At 36.6% G+C, this 20,178-nt stretch overlaps 3 protein-coding genes across 3 annotated transcripts; 1 reads left to right on the top strand and 2 right to left on the bottom strand.

Moving 5' to 3' along the window:
- The first annotated feature begins 1,826 nt into the window (after positions 1–1,826).
- Positions 1,827–3,629, top strand: LOC110377202 (pupal cuticle protein 20). The gene is made up of 4 exons (XM_021335993.3): positions 1,827–2,115; positions 2,291–2,508; positions 2,705–2,950; positions 3,429–3,629. The coding sequence occupies exons 1-4, from the start codon at positions 2,101–2,103 to the stop codon at positions 3,475–3,477; spliced, it is 528 nt and encodes a 175-aa protein (XP_021191668.3). The 5' UTR covers positions 1,827–2,100; the 3' UTR covers positions 3,478–3,629.
- A 2,136-nt stretch (positions 3,630–5,765) lies between these two features.
- LOC110377039 (pupal cuticle protein 20) lies at positions 5,766–7,288 on the bottom strand. The gene is made up of 4 exons (XM_021335725.3): positions 7,128–7,288; positions 6,752–6,948; positions 6,212–6,457; positions 5,766–5,950 (listed from the first exon to the last, which is right to left on the bottom strand). Exons 1-4 carry the CDS (start codon positions 7,140–7,142, stop codon positions 5,902–5,904), a joined length of 507 nt encoding a protein of 168 aa, XP_021191400.3. The 5' UTR covers positions 7,143–7,288; the 3' UTR covers positions 5,766–5,901.
- A 3,404-nt stretch (positions 7,289–10,692) lies between these two features.
- On the bottom strand, positions 10,693–13,894 carry LOC110377618 (pupal cuticle protein 20). Its single transcript, XM_021336565.3, has 4 exons — positions 13,734–13,894; positions 12,976–13,277; positions 12,165–12,410; positions 10,693–11,290 (listed from the first exon to the last, which is right to left on the bottom strand). The coding sequence occupies exons 1-4, from the start codon at positions 13,746–13,748 to the stop codon at positions 11,203–11,205; spliced, it is 651 nt and encodes a 216-aa protein (XP_021192240.2). The 5' UTR covers positions 13,749–13,894; the 3' UTR covers positions 10,693–11,202.
- Positions 13,895–20,178: the final 6,284 nt, after the last annotated feature.

The following is a 20,178-nucleotide window of genomic DNA, read 5'->3' as shown; positions in this document are numbered from 1 at the left end:
TGATGCTCTGATTTGGTAGTTTTTTTTGTATTTGACAAATATTTAGACTTACAACTTACTTGTAACAGTTAGGTGCAGGTATGTATTGTAACACCAAGTTATCAGTATAGGTACAAGTTCAGTATTTGTAGTTTCTATGAGAATTGAAACACGTTTTAAAGAAAATTTTGCAAAACACTGCAAGGGAAAAATAAACTATTGATATTGCTCTGGAAGTGTCTGCAGATCTACTGAGTGTGTTTGTTTATCACCAACTTATAGAGCTACATCTGAAGTTCATAATTTACGTACGTATGTAACTATTTATTAGTGCTCACATGCTACAGAGCTGCAAACTCAGAAGGCAATAATGTGAAAATGGTAATTGATGTAGGAAGAGATATTGTTATCCTTCAAATACAAAACTTTTTGTCAAAGACAAAAATGCATGCACTTCTGTTCAGATGAGTTATTTTATGAAATAGGTGCTTTTTTTGGATCCGCTAACGTCCTACAAATCGATAGTTCCAGCAGCAACTAGGGCGTTAAAGCCTTTCCAAAAATATTTCTATAATAGAAATTAATATCTGTGGCAGAACTTTAGGCTAGTTATTTTATCAACCCGGTTCAAAACTTTCACGAGAAACTATACGCTTGAACAATAAATACATTGAATGAAATTGAAAAAAAATAACGCAATAAATACAATCAATAAACGTACTGAAAAATCAACCCGAAACAAATTCTGCATATTTGATTGACTGAATAATTCATCATTTTATATTTCCAAAATGAACGTTATGATTTTAAGTTAATAAATACTGTGTGTTTGCATGTACCGAAATTCTAGTAACCGAGTGTAACACAATACAATAGTTGAATAATTTGAGTGCCTAATATTTTGTATTTTGATAGGCTAGTTTTATTGTTTGTGCAATATCGCAATATGACGTAAACCTACTATTCATAATTTACGTCATTATTATCTTCCGGGCCTTTTACCAACTATGTTGGGGTCGGATTCCAGGCAAAACAGATGAACCTGAGTAACCGTGTTTTACAAGGAACGACTGTCCTGACCAACCCAGTTACCCGGCAACACATTATCCCTAGGTAGGATTCAGTAGTCATTTACGTTTGTAAAACTAACGTCTTCCTAGAGGAAAATGATTAACTACACGGGTAATCACAGACAATCAGCATCTTGTAACGGCAAAATTGCAAATTTATATCTCAAAGATTCGAGAAGCCAAAAATATCTATATTGACGATTGTTTTCTGACAAATTCGTTGAAGGCTGACAAGCCCGATTCTCTGAAATGCTTGTAAGACAGACAAATAATAATATTTGTGCAATGAATTTGTAGAAATTCATATTATTATGAATTGAGATATGCATTTCCATGATATAAAAACTACTTAACGAATAGAGCTTATAAAACTTTGCTACAAAAGTTGTCGAGGCTTAAGTCAAACTTAACCAATACCCATACCTTCTTTAGAAGACTTCAACTTGGATCTAATGATTGTAATCTTAATGACTGAAATACATTAAGTTATTGACTTAGAAGACTACTTATTCGTGACGTTTTGTAATCAAGTTCAGCCCGAGCTTCATTTTTGGGATTCAACGTTGAATCTTATAATTCGTTTTTTTAAGTGTATATGTTATCAAAAACAGTTGTCAAGGCCACAATTGTTAAGGGTAAATGATAAAACGTGCTGTCTGAGATTCTCTAAATTGCGATGCTCTGGTCGTGTTTGTAGAAAGAGTAATCTGGTTCGTACAAGTCTTCAATTGTAACAAACATCCAATAAAGGTCGTAACAACAAAGAGTGTTGACAGTGTCAGAGTTCAGCTCACACTAGCATTATCGACCTCCTTGCTCATATTTATAACAATGATGACGACGCCCCAGCGGGAGGTAGCCTCAATGAAATGCCAAATACCTGTGTCAAAAACTCTTCACACTAGATACGCCCTGGCTCATATCAAAGCAAGGTTCTTGAAAGGGTATCATCCATATAAAAAGGCTGCAAATCAAAGAAGAATTATCATTCAAACAATACCATTCTAAGGTTAAGCATCACTGTTCTAAAAAATATATTTAGACAATCGACATGGCTGGCCTAAAGGTGAGTTATTTGATCTAGTAATTTCGTTTTGCAATTTGATCTGAAACAATAAATTACTTTTTGTTCTTGAAATTATTTTGAAGAAACAATTCTTTTATAATATAAAAGATTAATGTATTTACGATCCTATTTTTAGAAAGAAGGTTACAGTTTCCATTTACTCTTTTGTTCCCAGATTGTTTCAACCCTTGCTTTACTGTCCGCGGTCTCAGCGGGTCACCTGGGTCACTTCCAACCTGCTGCCGGGTACACCGCATTCGGCACTAATGCCTACAGCAGTGCTGCTGTTGCTGCTTCGGCTTCGGCCTACCAGCAGAGCAGGACTTTTGGCGCCCACATACCTATATTGAGTTACGAGAATGTGAACAATGGTGATGGGAACTATAGATACAGGTTAGTAGAAAAAAGAAACGAAAGCTGAATTGTTAGTAATCCCGGAAGAGACTAAATATCATACATTCATATAAAGAAGTTTATCGATAAAAGTATATTCTTCTTTGGGGAAAGCTTTTATCTGTTATCCTTCAAATGGAATGTCACTATTTTTGTGAGATTCCCGCTTAAAATTTAAATAAATAATTTTCTACAGCTACGAGACTGGCAACGGCATCTCAGCTCATGAGAGTGGAGCTCCCCGTGCGCCTGGACCCGAGGGTCTTGCGGTGACAGCTGAGGGAGGCTTCTCATACCGCGCCCCCGACGGCCAGCAGGTGTCGCTCACGTACACCGCGGACGAGAACGGCTTCCACCCCACCGGCTCCCACATCCCCACCCCACCTCCCATCCCAGAAGCCATACTCCGCTCTCTCCAGCTGAACAGGCAACATCCTTCATCGTAAGTTGTAACTTTTCACTTCAAAGTTTATTGCAGAAAACAATGGTATAAAAGCTCCTCAATTTCCAGATATGACTATCACCAAAATTCTGTGAAAATGATTCATGATGGAGGAAAAAAATTGCATTACTTTATTCTATTGATTTTAATCTCGAAATTCGCTTATGACTTTTATATTAGAATTCAAACACATCTGTTGCAAGTGGCGTTACAGCCGCAGGCTCTGATTACCCCGTAAGGCATGTGATGTGCATACCATGCCATATTTGTCAAGATATAAAGTAGTTTCACTATTTTCAGCCTTTCATTCTCACACGTTGAAGTATCTATACTTGCTTGCATCTCATATTAAAGGATCTTCTTTTTCCAAGCCTTTTCCATATATGTTTAAGAATCTGAAAAATAAGTTAAAAGTGTTGTGTAGTTTGATATGCTATTAAATTGTATCTTGTTTTATATACTTCTCTGCCATTTTCAGGAACGACGGCTCATACAACGGTCACTTCAACAACGGTTACCACTACTAAACTTCATCAGTTGACGACAAATAGTATTACCTACCCTCGCGCGACTATGGACCACGAATTTCGGCATTGTTTGAATAATTTTAAGAGCATCACTAATTTATTTCAGTGCATAATGTTATTTTTTATAAGCTGTAAATAAAGTATTTAAATACAAAAAATATGTTTTGTGTCGTAAAATATCCTTTTCGAATGATTCATGATGTTTCAATTTGACACACGGTGTAAACGAATAATATTTCAGTAATTAAAAATACTTTCCTTATAAAACACACATTAATTTGTGAAAAATGTTACCTCAGGCCATTTTTAAAATCATGAGTGAATATTATGCACCTTTTATTCGTACATTGTAACTTAAAAGGGATGCAAAAACTTAAGTTATCATTGATAAGTTTGAATTGTGACATGATAAAGAAAAGAGAACTGAAGTTAATAAAAACAATAGTTCCTACTACAGATGAAAAATTATTTTCAAAAAATGATTTCTAAACCAGATAAATCGAAGCTCGACTTTTGTCACGTGTGTACGTGACTTAAGTTCACAAACGTTAAAAAAAACATTTTCACCTGCTCCCAATTCATTTGTAGCTTTTTCCCAAATTCTGAGAACCGATTTCAGAGTAAGAGTACTCGCTCACTACACAGTACAGTTGGCACGATGGTTGCATTTTTTTTTTAAAGAAAATCGATTCGATAATAATTTTGACCTTTTACCACTTTCGAAATGTAAAACTTAAACTATATGACTATTTATTTATTTATTATTCGTTTATACATTTTGAGACATATTGTTTACATTTTTATACTAATATTATAAAGCAGAAGAGTTTGTTTGTTTGAACGCGCTAATCTCAGGAACTACTGGTCTGATTTGAAAATTTCTTTCAGTGTTAGATAGCCCATTTATCGAGGACGGCTATAGGCTACTTTTTATCCCGGTACGTTAAATAGTTCCCACGGGATGCGGGTGAAACCGCTGGCAGAAACTAGTTAGATATAAAATACATTATTGTGTATTATTACAATCACGTTTTCTTATAAACCATATCTTAAGTGGATGCTCCACAAAACTGTTTACACGGTTTGTCTGCGGAAACGGAACATACTTTTGTTACTAGACGTTTAGCCAATAATAATGTAAAATCTTAAAAGACATAAATCTACTTTTATTTTATTTAAAGGAATATAAAAGTGAAGGAAAATTGGCTTTCTCCTTTGGTACGATATTTGGTCAGAATCTTCATGTCATATCTGCTGAAGTTCTGGCTTCGGATTTTCCGTTTAGTTTTTCCGAGCGACAGCGCTGGTGGGCTTGTACGGGCTTCACAACTGACGGTTTTAGCTGCCCCTCGGAAATGTCGCGTATATACGCCCAGTTTTGCCACGCGCCGAAAATCTATGAAAAATTTTGACATTGATTTCAGCTTCGACCAAACGATGTCCAAGGTAAAGAACCAACCGCTCGAGTATGAGGGTGAGAGTTTGATTCCAGGTCAGGCAAATAACAATGCAACTTTTCTAAGTTTGTATGTACTTTCTAAGGGTATCTTGGACACCAATGGCTGATAAAAAGGTAAAGGAAAACATCTTGAGGAAACCTGGACTATAAAGTCTGAAATCACCAACCCGCATTCAGCCAGCGTGGTGATTAATGGTCAATCCTTCTACGTGTGAGAGGAGATCCGTGCCCAGCAGTGGAACGATAGAAAAGGCTGTAACAGGAACAATATTTACATAATGGAACGTTGATCATTTATTTGACCATCCAACTATCCAAACCAAATAAATAACATATTAATACCTAACGTAATAGGAATTAAAATATTGAACGACGTTAAATTAATGTTAATACTATTTATTTAAGTTCTCACAAACACAAATAGAACGCTAAAATTGTATTTGACGTTTCGAATTTAGAATTCTGTTATTGCAAAGGATAAACAAAGTTTCGATTAGAACTGCGACAGTGTTTTGTTTGTACAATTCAAACTGTTTGTTAAAAATCCGTATAGTATTCTGCCAAAAATACTGGAAAGTTGGTCTAACTCACAGGGCTCGCTCAAGTTTCACTGCGCTGTTCAATTTTGAGTTCCAGGAAGCGTATATAGGGCTTTACATAATACGTAGGTATATTATAGAATATGGGATATTAAATTTAAGAACGAAGATTATTGAAAATTGATATAAGGAAGTATTAAAAAGAAGAACAGTTTAAAATATGTGATGAAATTCAGTTTAAAATGTGGTGGAATTTGCATGGTCGAAAAATTCTAAAAAAAGACATTGGGTACATTCTTATAACTTTATTTAAAGCCTATAAAAATAACATTTAATACTGGAATAAATAGCGATGTTTATTAAACAACAAGTGTATGTTAATGCTGGATCGGTCCGTTGATAGCCGCAGTCAGTCGTTGATGTCACTCAGTAGTTGTACCCGTGGTGGTAGCGGCCATTGTAAGAACCCTCACCGCTGAAAAAGAAAAAAAAGTAAATATACATAAGCCGAAAACTGATTGGAAAAATAAGACTACTTGCGATAGGTTTGTTCGTTAGAATGAGATACTTAGGATAGCCTCTTGGCATTCATCATCGGATAGCATTTACATTTTAAAATAAATGAAGGATTAGGGAAAATGGAGTTTACAAATATGAATCGAATTATTTCTTTTGTCTTAAGATTCAGTTTTGGAAGATTCGGTGGTTAGAATAATATATTTCAGTGCCAACTTACGATGAAGGATGCTGCCTGTTGAACTCAATGGAGCGGAGGATGGCTTCTGGGATGGGTGGCGGGGTGGGGATGTGGGAGCCGGTGGGGTGGAAGCCGTTCTCGTCCGCGGTATACGTGAGCGACACCTGCTGGCCGTCGGGGGCGCGGTATGAGAACCCTCCTTCAGCTGTCACTGCAAGACCTTCGGGTCCAGGGGCGCGGGGGGCTCCACTCTCATGAGCTGAGATGCCGTTCCCAGTCTCGTAGCTGTAATAAAATTTGAATGCTTAACAAGTTTTTTTGAGGGAGAAAATGTCTCCTGAAATATAGGCTAGCCACCTACTTCAGGGGACAGAGCCTCTATGTATTTGTGTCATATTATGGTATCAATAAAGAATTATTATAGTTTATTTTTGACTTAGAAAATAAATAATAGTATAGTATGTCTGAATGAAGTTAAAGTACATCAGCTGAAGACTGGCCGATATGGCACATTTTTCAAAAGGGTTTACCAATAAAGCATCAATTTTAAATTAGTATATTAGATATTAGTTTGCTCACTTGTATCTATAAGTTCCATCTCCATTGTTGACGTTCTCGTATCTCAGTATGGGGATGTGCGCCCCATAGCCACCGGTGTAAGCTGAAGCCGAGCCGGCCGTGTATGCGTTGGCACCGAATGCGTTGTAGCCAGGGGCTTGCAGGTGGCCCAGGTGACCTGCTGATACAACTGACAGCAGTGCAAGGGTTGACACGATCTGGGAATGCGAATTCGATTATTGAATTTAGTTTGTAATTAGAGGTTAATATTTTATTAAAACTGTAACTGATCATTGATGAAAAGGATGTAGAAGAATATTATAATAAGACGTCATATTGAATTTTCAAGTTCGAATTTAGTCTCTAATATTTGGATGCACCTTATTGTTACACTTACCTTTAAACCAGCCATTTCTTTAATTGTATTATTTTTCTATGAGATGCTATTCCTCAGGATGCTATTCACTGAATGATATCTGCTTAGAGTAACAGTGTTTTTATATTGATGTTACCCTTCCAAGAACCTTGCACGATATCAGTCAGGGCGTATTCAGATTTGTGAAGAGTGTATCAAACATTCGGCATTCCAATGAGGCCACCCCCCGCCGATGCGATGATTGTACCAACACCAAATTCAGACAATGATTTTATTTGACGTTTATGTCAGTCTCAAGGATGGATCGGTTACACATGTAATTTAGAACTCTGAGGCGAGAGCACAAGGTCAGAGTTCGAATGGCTAGACAGTCGGACGCTATGCATTTGACCTGTAACAAATGTTAGTTAGGATGCTTGATGCATAGGCTAGACCAATTTTTGGCATTTAAAGTATAACATCGAGACCAATTATTGTAAGTGGGGATATACGAGTATAAAGCTATTGCCATCAAATGTTTTCTTTAATAATAAGTAAGCAAGTAAGTCCGCAGGTTAGTCTTAGTCCTCCGATGAGTTCAGTGCAGTAGCACTAAGTATTGGATAAATATTTGTGCTCCTTTGATTTTTTTCTGGATGTTTGGACACGAAACGAATCTGTGTCAGTTAACAGAGTACACGAAACAGGAGAAATTCAATTTAAAATAGCAGTGTGTCTGTGTGTGTAGGTGATCGGAAAGCCTGGTTTATTTATAACTCATATTTCTAGATGTCTGCCATAGATAACAGCTACTTAGTGCTAAGTATCAACACCTGACGCCACTTAATAGCTTCAGCCGGTTTACTCTCCCTGGGGCACAAAAAAGCATCTCACGTCAGCACCGATCTAACGAGCCGATGCTTGCATTTGCAATACGCTTTGCTTAATCACAAACATCGAACTACTATGCAGAAAACTAATCTAGGATCCCTCGCCTAAATTACAACTAAACGTACGTCTAAAGTGTATCTTACAAAATAACAGACTACTGAAGATTAGCCCACAGATACTGTATAATCAGATTACATAATGAGCCGCAATCAACAATGCCTGATGCTCTAGCGGGCGCCATATTCCGCAGAATCGCGCCATTTCACAAGATAAAAACATTTTAATGTGCAGTTTACGGGTATGATCGTTCTGGACCATTTAGGAAATGTTTCTAACAGCGAGAAATTTACAAAATATTCACGTATTCATTTCGAGAAGTGTGCAATCTCTTAATTTACTATGTACGCACCGCCGTGAAGTAGGTACTTATTTATGCAAAATGAATGAGTTGCTATGTAAATATTTTTTGTAGATTCGGTTGTAGCTTAATTTTATAATTAAACATATAATTTTACTAGGCAATGTATGGGCCGATTGTGAAGCTTAGATAATTTTATGTTATTTTATCTTCAACTTTTGTCACTAACCTTCATACTGAGGCCCTCCGTAGTGATCGCATTTAAACATTAAGTATGCCAATGAAAGGTCTTAGGCCTAAAACACCATCTAAGAATATGATACTCTTGAAATGCTATATTATTTTAAAGCTAAAAAGTTTGTTAGAACTTTAATCACTCTGGTCCTATTTTAAGGATTTGATCTAAATAAATATTCTCAGCTAAAATCACAAAACTTTTCGTGCGATTGAAGTTTCCACCGTGAAAAGTTTTCATGCTTTCTATGAAAATTTATACCTAATTTTAATTTAGGTTAAATTATTTGAACAGTCATTGCCCTTTGAGGCTAAGCTATTGTTTATGTGTTTTTGTACTTATTTAAAGACATAGGTAGCTAATCTTATAATTGTCGTTGTATAATCGTGATAGCATTCTTGCAGAAAATCAGTCCAGAATGAAAACTGTAGTGGTTTCAAATATAGATTGAGTGAGAAGGTTGGAACTCAATTAAAAAATCTAACAGTTCGTTACTTTTCCGTAAGCTTTTCAGTATACTTTCGACAGTTGGACGGATCGAAACGATTGTTCTGAAAACTACTCCTACCTAGTTCGTATGTTCAAATACAGATGTCGTTATTTTGTGTAAAGACTTGGATGGCTTGAATTTTCCGCCCATAATAAACAAATTATATTATTTAGAAGCTGGTCACCGTTTCACTGATTATTAGCTAAGCTTCGCTTGTCGATGAGAACTACGTACACAACCATTTATTACTGGGTAAATCGCAACTATATACAATCCAAAGGATATTTTATTTATTGCAACTAAAATATCCTTTGGATTGATTTGGTGGTACCAATAACTCCCACAGTATTTGATAACAGAAAATGACATTTACGTTCTAAACACTCATTTTATGATGTTGGTGTTTTTCTTTAAGGACTATGTGCATTTCTAATTTAACAAAGATATATAATTTCAATCTATAATTTCATTTTATGTGCAAAGTGAAAACAGTAATCCTATCGATCGTTTTCCATTCCCAAGAAATCATGAAAATGGGTCAGCATTATAATGGGTTCATAAACTATTATTAGGTGCTTTCTATGAAATTACCTATTGTTACATTTACGACATAACTAGAAATTGCCAATAGATTTCCAAATTTTATACCGATCCTGAAATATAATTTCCCAAATATAATAGGTAGGAGGTAAACCACTGTTATCTGACAATAGCTAATAGTATTAAAGATATAGTCGTTTTAGAACTTGTAATAAATGTAGATTATCTAAACTCTTAACCTTCTTGAGTTAAGTGTGACATTTATGTTATAATTGTGGTAAAATATAGCTTTTAAACTGGTACACTGAATTTAAAGTAAGACAGTTTTAGTACTAAAGTGAGAGGCTTCTTGTTCGACCTATTTGCTTATGCAAAATGAACTTTAAGATAACATACTTTCAATTTAAATGATGTGTACTACACTTAGTTAACAGTTAGAGAATCGCATAATTCTTTGTAAGTTATAAGAATGTTATGATACCTCCGAAAATTTAATTTTTCATGATGCAAAGACGCGGCAAAGCTCGTCGTGGTACATTTTTCTCCCAACTATGTATTGTATGTACCTAGGTATATTTTCGACCACTATTTAATTGATATTAATAACAAACCTCATTACCCATTATCTATTTGTCTAACATGTACAGCCGATGGACACACAGTCACATTCACCAATTCACTCACGAATCAAATATCTCTGAATACAACTGAAATAGTCAGCATTTCAGGTTCATTCATAGAAGTTTGATTCATATTTGAATCGGTATCATATCACCTGTTGATTTTCAATAGGCTGGCAGCGAGGGGTGAAGCGTCGCTCGCTCCATTCAATCGGGTAGCTTAGACTTGAACCCTTGACCTTTCGTATTATGGAGTAAAGTAGGTTACTATTGATTTATTACGATATTTTTTTTCTTAACGATTTGTGTAACCTATACTGTTTATAGTAAACACAATTGTTTTAAACGGCTTGAAATGCCTCAACCGTATTATAGACAAAATTCTTGTAAATTACTGGAAAAATAGTTAAGGAATTGCTTGTTATGTACAAACAAAAGAAACCAAAACAATTCACATATAAACATACGTTTATTCATACACCATGCCTATTTACATTGACAGACTACAATTATTTACTAAATAAATAAACAGTGCGAGTTTCGTCGTGGTATCACAGTCCTCCCCGGTTCAGCAGTCATTATCGTCGGTCCGATGTCTCATTAGCTAAAATTGCTTTGAAATCGCAGGCAAATGCACTACATGTAATTGCGGTCAAGCGACCCTTCTAAAGGCGACCTTTAACATTCCTTACACGAGTTTTCATATCATCCATTGGCTACTTTCAATAGTAACTGTGGCTTTTGTGAGCCTTTTCTGCTGGTCATCATATGTGACCTATCAAATCGATTATATTCTTGCATGCAGGCCTGTCACAAACACTATTCTTCTTTTCAATTCCAGCTTATTTCGAATCCAATTCGAGACAGCAACGTCGTCTACTTTTGTACATTTATAATCCCTTACATTATTACGAAGGCTAGTGTTGTGCCTTCCTGCGTTTGCTTGCGAGTTCTAAGGTTAGCTGAGTGAGTTGCGAGTGAGATCAGTAGTGGTAGCCGTTTCCATTCCCGCCCGAGCCGGATCCCTTGCCGGAACCGCCACCGCCGCCGCCACCATTGTACGAGCCCTCGCTGAAAATAGAAGAAAAAAAACAATAGAATTAGTCTGTGCTAAAGGTCGCGTGCATTTTACTGAAGTATTTCTGTAGAGGTGCACGTGTATGTGAGTTTTATATCACACTAGAAAAATATTTTTTTATAACACAGCATATTGCAAACTTTTTGTCGGCCCATAGATTAATTGAGCTCTAAAATCAGTATGCAGATGTGTGGCATACATTACAACAATCAGTTACTAAGCGGAACAACGGCAAATTTTTTTATCGGATTCGGATGAATCGGGTCAACTATTCCTGGGCTCTTAAAGTTTGTTTATTCTTATGTTCATTGGAGGTGCAATAACATAATGACTTTTACTACATGTTCTAACAAAAACAAGAACTAAATGCATCGACTGACGTTGTGGTAGTAAGTTTTTTTTCAATGGCAGCTCTTCGACCATTCATTCTATTTTAAAGACGGAACTTTCGAGTCCAGTGAAGTTTTCTAGCCCTTGCCAAAGTTATAGGAGTTTCTTTGTAACTGATAGAGCCTTAGTTCTTATTACAGAAGTTAGTCTTCCTTTCTTGAATAGCCTTTTGTTATAAAAAAGTACGTATCTTCATTTATGACATGACGTTGCGATACTTTAGATGAAATTGTATTAGAGTTAAGTCTTAAATTCCTCGTTAATAACTTCATACATTATAGGTATGCTGCTATTTATTGATTATTTAATCCACAGCATATGAAGTTCAACTATAAGTTTTCTTTCTCCAATTCGGAGAACCACCGAGTAGGCGGATTTGAGCTCGGAGCTACACGTGCAAGCAAAATACCTACTTAGAGCAAAAAGCATTTCCTATACAAGCCATTAGATTTAGCAACGTGATTAGAGACTACTTACGACGAGGGGTTTTGCTTGTTGAACTCAATGGAGCGGAGGATCTCTTCGGGGATTGGCGGAGGGGTGGGGAGGTGGGGTCCTACGGGATGGAACCCGTTCTCGTCTGCGGTGTAGGTGAGCGAGATCTGCTGCCCGTCAGGGGTCTTGAAGGAGAAGCCTCCTTCTGCTGTGACTGCGAGGCCTTCGGGGCCCTGAGCACGCGGGGCCCCGCTCTCGTGCGCTGATATCCCGTTGCCGGTTTCATAGCTGGAAAAGACAAAGATTACAATTAATATTTTCATAAGTTTTTATAAATGTTTTGCGCTGGTAATCGAGTTGTCAGCGTTATGCGAATATACATAGTTTGCAGTTTCACTGCTGTTAATGAAATCGGTGAAACCTTAGAGCGATAACTAATGGATTAGTCCCTAGCATTAAATGCTAGAGAGATCTTATGTATAATTCCTTGAGGCGTTTTAAAGATTTATGGGTCTTTGTGCTATCGGAAATATTGAGGTTAAACTTTCGTATTGATTTGCACTTGCGTTAAAAGTAAAATCAGTTAGATAGAAATCTGAATAAATATTTTATCCGATTCAGTATTGGTTACGGAGATTAATGTCAATAATTTCGTTTTGGAAAGCTATTCTAGACTTCTGGCAGACAGAGAAAAGACCAGGACGTAATAAATTAGGTTCTGCCTGTCAAGCTTTGAATTCATTGGCGCCAATATTATCTGCTAATATGATATGATCGGATGACAGCCGAACCATCTTGCAACTGATCTTCCCCTTGTAATTCAATAAGCTCATATGAGTCTGAACAATCATACTCGAAATGGTAAGTTCCATCGCCGTTGTTGACATTCTCGAACTTGGTGATCGGTATCTGGTTGCCGCCGCCGCTGCCACCGCCAAAAGATCCTGATCCTCCTCCGAATCCTCCTCCCGAGCCACCGCCGGCTCCTCCGCCGAAGCCGCTCCCTGCACCCCCGCCCGATCCTCCCCCGGCCCCTCCGCCCAAGCCCCCATTGCCGAAGCCGCCACTACCACCACCACCGGGCCTTGGTGGCAAGTACTGAGGCTCAAGACGTCCACATGATCCGACCGCTATCAGCGCCAAAGAGAAGATCAACTGAAAATAATATTAGTTCTATATTAATTGCTGGGAAATTATTTTAATTAACATGTTCTGTTTGTGTCATTAATATACTGTTTTGGTAAATATTTTTGGTTATATTATGCTGCAATGTCGGATACACATAATTGTTTAAACAGTTTTGTGGTTCAATTTAAACATACTGTTTAGAACTACATATGTGAGATATAAAATTAGAATATTATAGACCTATGGACGTTTAACAAAATATTCACTTGATTTTGAATGAAAATAATGATTAAGTAGGTATATATTAATTGTATTTTTTTTTAAATGAGCTGCTTAACCCCATGACTACTAAATCTCCCGAGATGTTTCAGGCAAAAGGGCTCGTGAATTAATTACTTGGGGTTGAATCCAGAAAAAAATATTTAATCAGGGAGTACTGAGAATCTACCGCTACAAACAAGCACCGTGACTTCATGGACTTACCAGTGAAGTAGTCATGTCGTGTTTAGTTTGTACCAGTGGACAGGCGCTGTTTGCTGTTCAGCTGTCTGCTGAATACTGTTTGCGAGGATGTGCCTCGTTTTATATTGCTCCGATTTGCCCTTTCTCGGTTGCTTCACCTTGTGCGTGCTCCGCCGATATCGCGAGTGCATCCGCGCCTCGTTGCCCCACGCCTAGCTCACAAACATTTAGTTAACCTGGAATTCCCTATACGGATGTATTCCTTCACGAAATCCAATTTCGATTTCCCCTAAGGGGTTCACATAAATCTAGCTTCCTCCACGTGCATATATGGGTCATTATTGTGTGCTAACTCGTTTCGCCACCCACTACTTGGCACTTGCGAAAGCTTACAACTTCATGATTAAGTTGCGTTAGCTATTTCCATTAAAGTTTTCTTAATGATGCATATTGGACTAATACATATATGATGTGTGAGTCTTCTAATAAGTTTGATCGACTGCATGTTAACATGGGAAAATGTGTTATGCCACGATTTATGTCGAACGTCATAATGTGCCGATTAACTGTGTGATCCTCGATACTCTAACATTTCTATGTTTTGCATACAAATGCTAGTGTATCGGTGAGCTTAGATCTAGTTCCCAGTTAAACTTGACTGCGATGCAAACAAACATTCCTTTGGATGAACTTAACTTTTGCAATAAGGACTGCAGGGCAAAGTTAATGCCTTATCTGATTGTCAAGTCTATAAAACTTGTTTAATGAATCCAGTGTCTTACCTTCATCTTCATTATATCTCTATTATTTTCTTTGAAAGCTTTTCTTGGTTGATAAACTGTATTCTTAACTTAGTAGCGGTAGGTAATTAATAAGATAACACCAGCTCCTGCTTGCCGTCTTAAGTTAGTCCTACAACAATAATAATTTATGTAACTAATTTATAAAGCCGACGATTGAAGGTAGTAGCCACTGCCAGCAATTTCACAGCTCAAGAACCAATTAAAAATGCTTTTACGGAAAATAATTTCACCTAGCAAACGTAGAAAGCCAGTAGCTTAATAAGTAAACTATTGTTGTGTATTATTTATTGCCTATAATAAAACACAATATCGTAATTCAATAGTCATAAAATTAAAACTCAATAATTCAGCTATAATGTTCGCGAAGTCTAGCGAACTTTAAGCTGAGCTGTACCTTGATTCCCATTTCCCAATAAATGAAAGTATTCATTGTTGGTTTTGCCGATGGGAACTTTCAATTTCAAACTAGTGGGTGGTAAAACGTTGGTTTTGTGTAAATGTCACATAGCATTGAAGTTCGAGTCCGTGACCGCTGCGCGCCTGCGCTCCTCTCGCGTCAACGACTATTACTTGAAAATGATCTTGTTCCGATCCCGCGGTGCAGTCGGTAGCGTCTTGTGAAATAATTACCCTTTTTTGTATACAATGTGAAATAAATGACAAGGATTATTATAATAGGTCCTGTAAGTAGGTTCTTTTGTATATTATGAGTGTTGAGTATCAAATTGCTTTTATGAGTGTGGAAGTTTACATAAGGTGGTAACTCAGACACTATTTTAATTGAATGTTCAGAAAGTTCATCTTTAATTTTTACATTGAAGTAGGTCTTTCGGTTTAAATGCAAATGCAACTTATTTGTATGTCTCTCTTTATGTTCTTCTGTTTGAAAAAGTCAATAAATGGGATCCTGGATGTAGATCTCGGAATGAATTTCCTCCGGGTTGAGGTAAAACTGTGGGAGTACCTAGTTTACGTAAGATAAATTGGCACAAAATATAAATTGAAATTGATTTTAACGGAGAATTTCTATGTTGCTTACTACATGATTACAGTACAGCTAAACGCTACGCTGTCTAGGTTATAATTATTAATTGGATAAACTCGTGACCAGGCGCCGGTATCAACGAAGCTAAACATGATAGATTATGATGAGGATTCCAGCTTACTAATTAACGTGACATAATAGATGACTTATATGATGAAGCCTGGGAATATCTTGGAGTATAACTTTTGGTACGTTATATTTTTGTTTACGTCTTTATATTAAATTGGCCTTTTGGGGCCTGCTGTCTTCTGTTATTTATGATTTCAGGAGCACTAGGAATACGAGGAGTCTTATCTTAGGTGTAACAGATGAGTCTCTCATCCTCATCAGCTACCTTATTTTTTCCCAAAAGATTGAGTTATTCCTTATAGGTTTTAACTCAGTGAAGAGTTACAGAAGCCTTACCTAACCTGACTAAAAATATTTAACTAATCTTCCCCCGATTGAGCTCTGAGTCACACAAACAGATATAAATTGAAAAATCCTATTGATGGTACCTATCAACAAGCCATCAACTTGGTGATACTTAGGTATTATTTCCAACTAGACCTAGGTAGCGGAAAATAAGTATTCGTCCAAATAGCCTCAGGTTATGATTCACCTATTGAATCATAAGTACCTGAAAATGGTCGAGCGTCTAATATCGGCGAGATAATAATATCGGCCTCGATCATCGACATGCTCTGTTATATGATGGACTATGATTGACAAAGTGGGAAACTAGCGAGGTTAAACCATGCAGGACTTATTTATGTACAAAAAAAATATTGCATGTAAAAATATTGTCTGCACATTACTGAAAAGATGAGGTGAGACTACGGGTAGAGATAAATCTGTCAACTTCGTTCGGAATGAAAGTAAAAACCAACTAGAAAGAAAGTAGTCCAAGCGGATTGCTTTTACGATAGCTAATAACTGAAAACCGAATGTCATATATAGATATCAACGAGTAATAACTATTACTTTCATATATACTTATTACAATAAAAACCTCTCTTTAGAATAACTTAACCACATCAAATAATAAAAGCTCAATCGATTAAAGGTCTCTAATATGTCTTGCAGATACAATCGTTGAAACCGATGGAACATAAAATATTAGGTTCATCATTACATCTTATCGTATTGTAATATATCATTTTGTGGAGTCTATGAAATATCCATGGAGAACAAAATGAGTAACGGAGGTGCCATAACAGAAAATCTCCTAAGAAAATAGCGCTACAAGATGCAGGTGTGCGGGGGACGACGAACGTTACTGTCTTCGCCCTTATACGCCGTCTTTGGACCCGATCATTTGTTGGAATACCAAAATCGTTGACAGATGTCTGAAAGAACCAGAACGCCTTGTTAGTTCATTCGTAATTAAGTGATCGCTTTGGTCATGTCCACCGTACGTATTTGACCTAGAAGAAGGCGCCTGACCTACCGATATCAAAAATCATCAAATGACTCCTCCCGCCGTGGGTTAGCAGCGGTGAGGGAGTGTCAGGCTCTTACTGACTAAAAACCGTCGTGTTCTGTCGTAGGCCTTTTATGTACCAGGGTGCATTGTGGCATCTCCGCTCATCTTTCCTTGCTCCGTGGAAATATCTGAGGTGAGCGGGTTGCATCGCTCGCGGCTGCTCACTACTTGTGCACTTCTGCGATCTTTAAATGTAATGTGAAATATCTAATATCAATCGATAAATCTATATGTTGTTATATTGTAATCTATATGGGTTAATTATAGTTCTTTTGATTTGTTTTCAAATGACCCCTCCCGTTGAGAGTGCAGCGGGAGATGACATATTTTACCTTTAAGGAAATGGCTAAATTAAAAAAAAACCAGAGTCGACAGCAATTAAATTTTTACCAATGGGTTCATTATGATAGACCTTTATAGGTCTACTTTACACCATCATCGTTGTTTTATTTCAACTTTACCTGCATTGCTGCTACAGTGCTAAAAAGAACGGCTTGAAATCCATGGGGTATAGAAGCTACCTATATCATATTATCACAAAAATAGGTTATGTTGAATTTTAAAGATTATTTACGTCAAGGAACATAAAAACAAGGTATACTAACATTATACAAGCCAGTCCATAGTTACAGAGTTGGCCTGGCGATTCATAGGTCTTCTATTTAACCACTCCAGATACTATTAAGCACCGACCTTACCTACTTGGAGAGGTTTCGCAGTTATATGCAACCTTCACAACTGGGTATGATACGTTTTTGGAGAAATTGTCCATGAAAATCGCGCCATGTGACATTGCCCATTACAAATATAACAAATAACTTAACGATTCAAAACGGTCCAATCACGATTCAACTTCTAATGAACATGAAACGGTGAAAGTAAACTTTTCTGTGAACTAAAATAATGATCGAAAAAACGTTATTAAAAGAGAACCCCATGGTTTTTAGGTGATATATACTGAATCCAATCATACCTACATATGAAATTTCTTTCGACTTTGGGTGTCTTTTGGCCATCTCCTTTGACAAAATATAGGTCTCTATGTCTTTCCTTCTACCTCAAATACCTATAAAGATTTGATGATGAACATATTAGCAGATAATCATCAACATCATCATATTAGCCAATTGCCGTGCACTGCTGAACACAGGCCTTGTACTGTCTAACTATGTAGGTTTGTATACCTCTGTTAAAATAATGGACTCACTATACCTAAGTCTCTAATATATTCCGTCGGCAGTTACACGTGCATAAATAAACCGATATGAATCACAACCGGAATCACAGATGACATTCCCAGATCCAATAAACCTAGATCAAAATAAAATAAAAATAAGAACAAAAGACAATCGGGTAACCTGAGACTTACACGGCTCGGCTCGATCAAGCGTGCCTCTGAGAATGCAATCACTGATGCTCTCGACGCGACGAATTAGATTTCAAATAATAATTGGTATTAATGATAACTAGGATTCTAGGAACTTGAATTTGTAATCGTGTTTACATTTTAAATGAGTATGGGGTTGTTAATTAGCCAATTTTGTGAAAACGAGGTTTATGTTAGTTTTCAGTGGCACCCCAGATTTTTGACTTTAGCAGCGCTAGGATAATCCAGTTTGTACGGGATTTAAAAATAAATGGAAACTTCTACTTCTCGTGTAAAACCTTTCGAGAAAAGTCAGCGGGATTTGTACATAAAATATTAATTTTGGCAACTGTAATCTTGTGGAAATGACGAGACCATTTTCTAAGCCGTAAATACATCTTAGAACGTTAAACCCTGTTATTGTAATCCATCAGTCGCTGGGAACGTTATTGTAATTTCGTTGTATTGTATCTCCGCAGCTTCCTTTAAGGGTAAACTCACAATTAAACGTTGATTGGCAAAAAGACAGCCGCCACTGAAACAATGGGATTCTATTATCATATGATCGGTGGCTTGCGATTACTGATATCAAACGATTTTAATTACTTTCCAGAATGTTCGCAAAAACAAGCTCTTGTATAGAATTGTTAATTAATACACAAGTACCTTTATATGTTCTGGTTCCTATAGAGTTGTTGACTGTTGTACCTTTTTAAGAGCTATTGAAATTAATTGGCAATCTACTACAGATCAAAGTAGGTAATTTAACTATCATTGTTAACGACAGATTTTGAAATGAGGTTCGGAAAACTACTATCTGATCCGGAAAATAACTGGGAAATTGAATTTGAATATTGTTAAAACTTTTTTCAAATTCAATAAAAGTTGCAAAATCAATGCCCGTTAACATTTTACGAATATATTTTTTTGTTATGTGAGGTTTATCTTTTGGGAATATAACTGATTTTTATTTCCGTGCAATTTTATGGAAATATAAATGCGCAAAAAATCAAAAGAAAGCTATGTCGTCAGAGGCTTTATTCATCATTCCGTAGAACTCATAAAAAGTTTTCATTTGATTGTTCCGATATATTTTCACATCGGAACCATTCAAGAAGGGTCGGAAATACGCATGTTTTTTTAGACAAGTGATTTTATGTATTTGACCTCTTGGGATCTTGTTCCCGAATAGTCCTTTTTCCATTCACAGTTGTAACCTCAGTGATATTCCAAATTCAAATAAAAGTTAGCTTTATTGTTTTACTATTAAGGTTTGCTAAAATAATAATTTCCCTTTTAATGTTTAGCTTACACCCACATTCCTAAGTGTGATATCCCAATGTCTTTTCTATGCAAATCGCATTAACTTGCCGGTCTCTTGTGGGCTTTTGACGACCAGCCTAATCTGCGGCCAAATGAAAAATTAAAAATGTAATACCTCATTTCATGGTCGACCTCATTGCAAAAATGAAAATATAAGCTGCGAAAGTATGTATTAGAGGTATAATGGCTGAAAACTTTTTCACTCGACCCGAACACACACTTAATTTAACTTTGCTGCTGTTTTTGGAAAAGCTGAGTATGTAAAATTTATCAAAATATGTAAATAGACATAGCTTTAGTACAAACTTGTAGTTTGAAACCAACTATATTCTAATTTTCCTCCCCTCAAAGTGAGAGTGTTCTAAGGACTGACAGCAACTACAGCTTAATACTTGTTTTATTTGGCGACGGTCATTAATTAGCAAAGTAATCATCATTTAGCTTAATAAAGCAACAATTGTCTT

The sequence above is a fragment of the Helicoverpa armigera genome, chromosome 2 (assembly GCF_030705265.1).
Source record: "Helicoverpa armigera isolate CAAS_96S chromosome 2, ASM3070526v1, whole genome shotgun sequence".
NCBI lineage: Eukaryota > Metazoa > Arthropoda > Insecta > Lepidoptera > Noctuidae > Helicoverpa > Helicoverpa armigera.
Note: the sequence above shows the minus strand (reverse complement) of the source record. Positions and strands in the feature narration are given on the sequence as shown.

Coding starts and splice junctions, on each gene's coding strand:
- LOC110377202 (XM_021335993.3), top strand. Junction 2,509..2,704: donor GATGGGAACTATAGATACAG/GTTAGTAGAAAA, acceptor AATTTTCTACAG/CTACGAGACTGGCAACGGCA. Junction 2,951..3,428: donor AACAGGCAACATCCTTCATC/GTAAGTTGTAAC, acceptor TGCCATTTTCAG/GAACGACGGCTCATACAACG.
- LOC110377039 (XM_021335725.3), bottom strand. Junction 6,458..6,751: donor GATGGAACTTATAGATACAA/GTGAGCAAACTA, acceptor ATTTTATTACAG/CTACGAGACTGGGAACGGCA. Junction 5,951..6,211: donor AACAGGCAGCATCCTTCATC/GTAAGTTGGCAC, acceptor TTTCTTTTTCAG/CGGTGAGGGTTCTTACAATG.
- LOC110377618 (XM_021336565.3), bottom strand. Junction 12,411..12,975: donor GATGGAACTTACCATTTCGA/GTATGATTGTTC, acceptor TGTCTTTTCCAG/CTATGAAACCGGCAACGGGA. Junction 11,291..12,164: donor AACAAGCAAAACCCCTCGTC/GTAAGTAGTCTC, acceptor TTCTATTTTCAG/CGAGGGCTCGTACAATGGTG.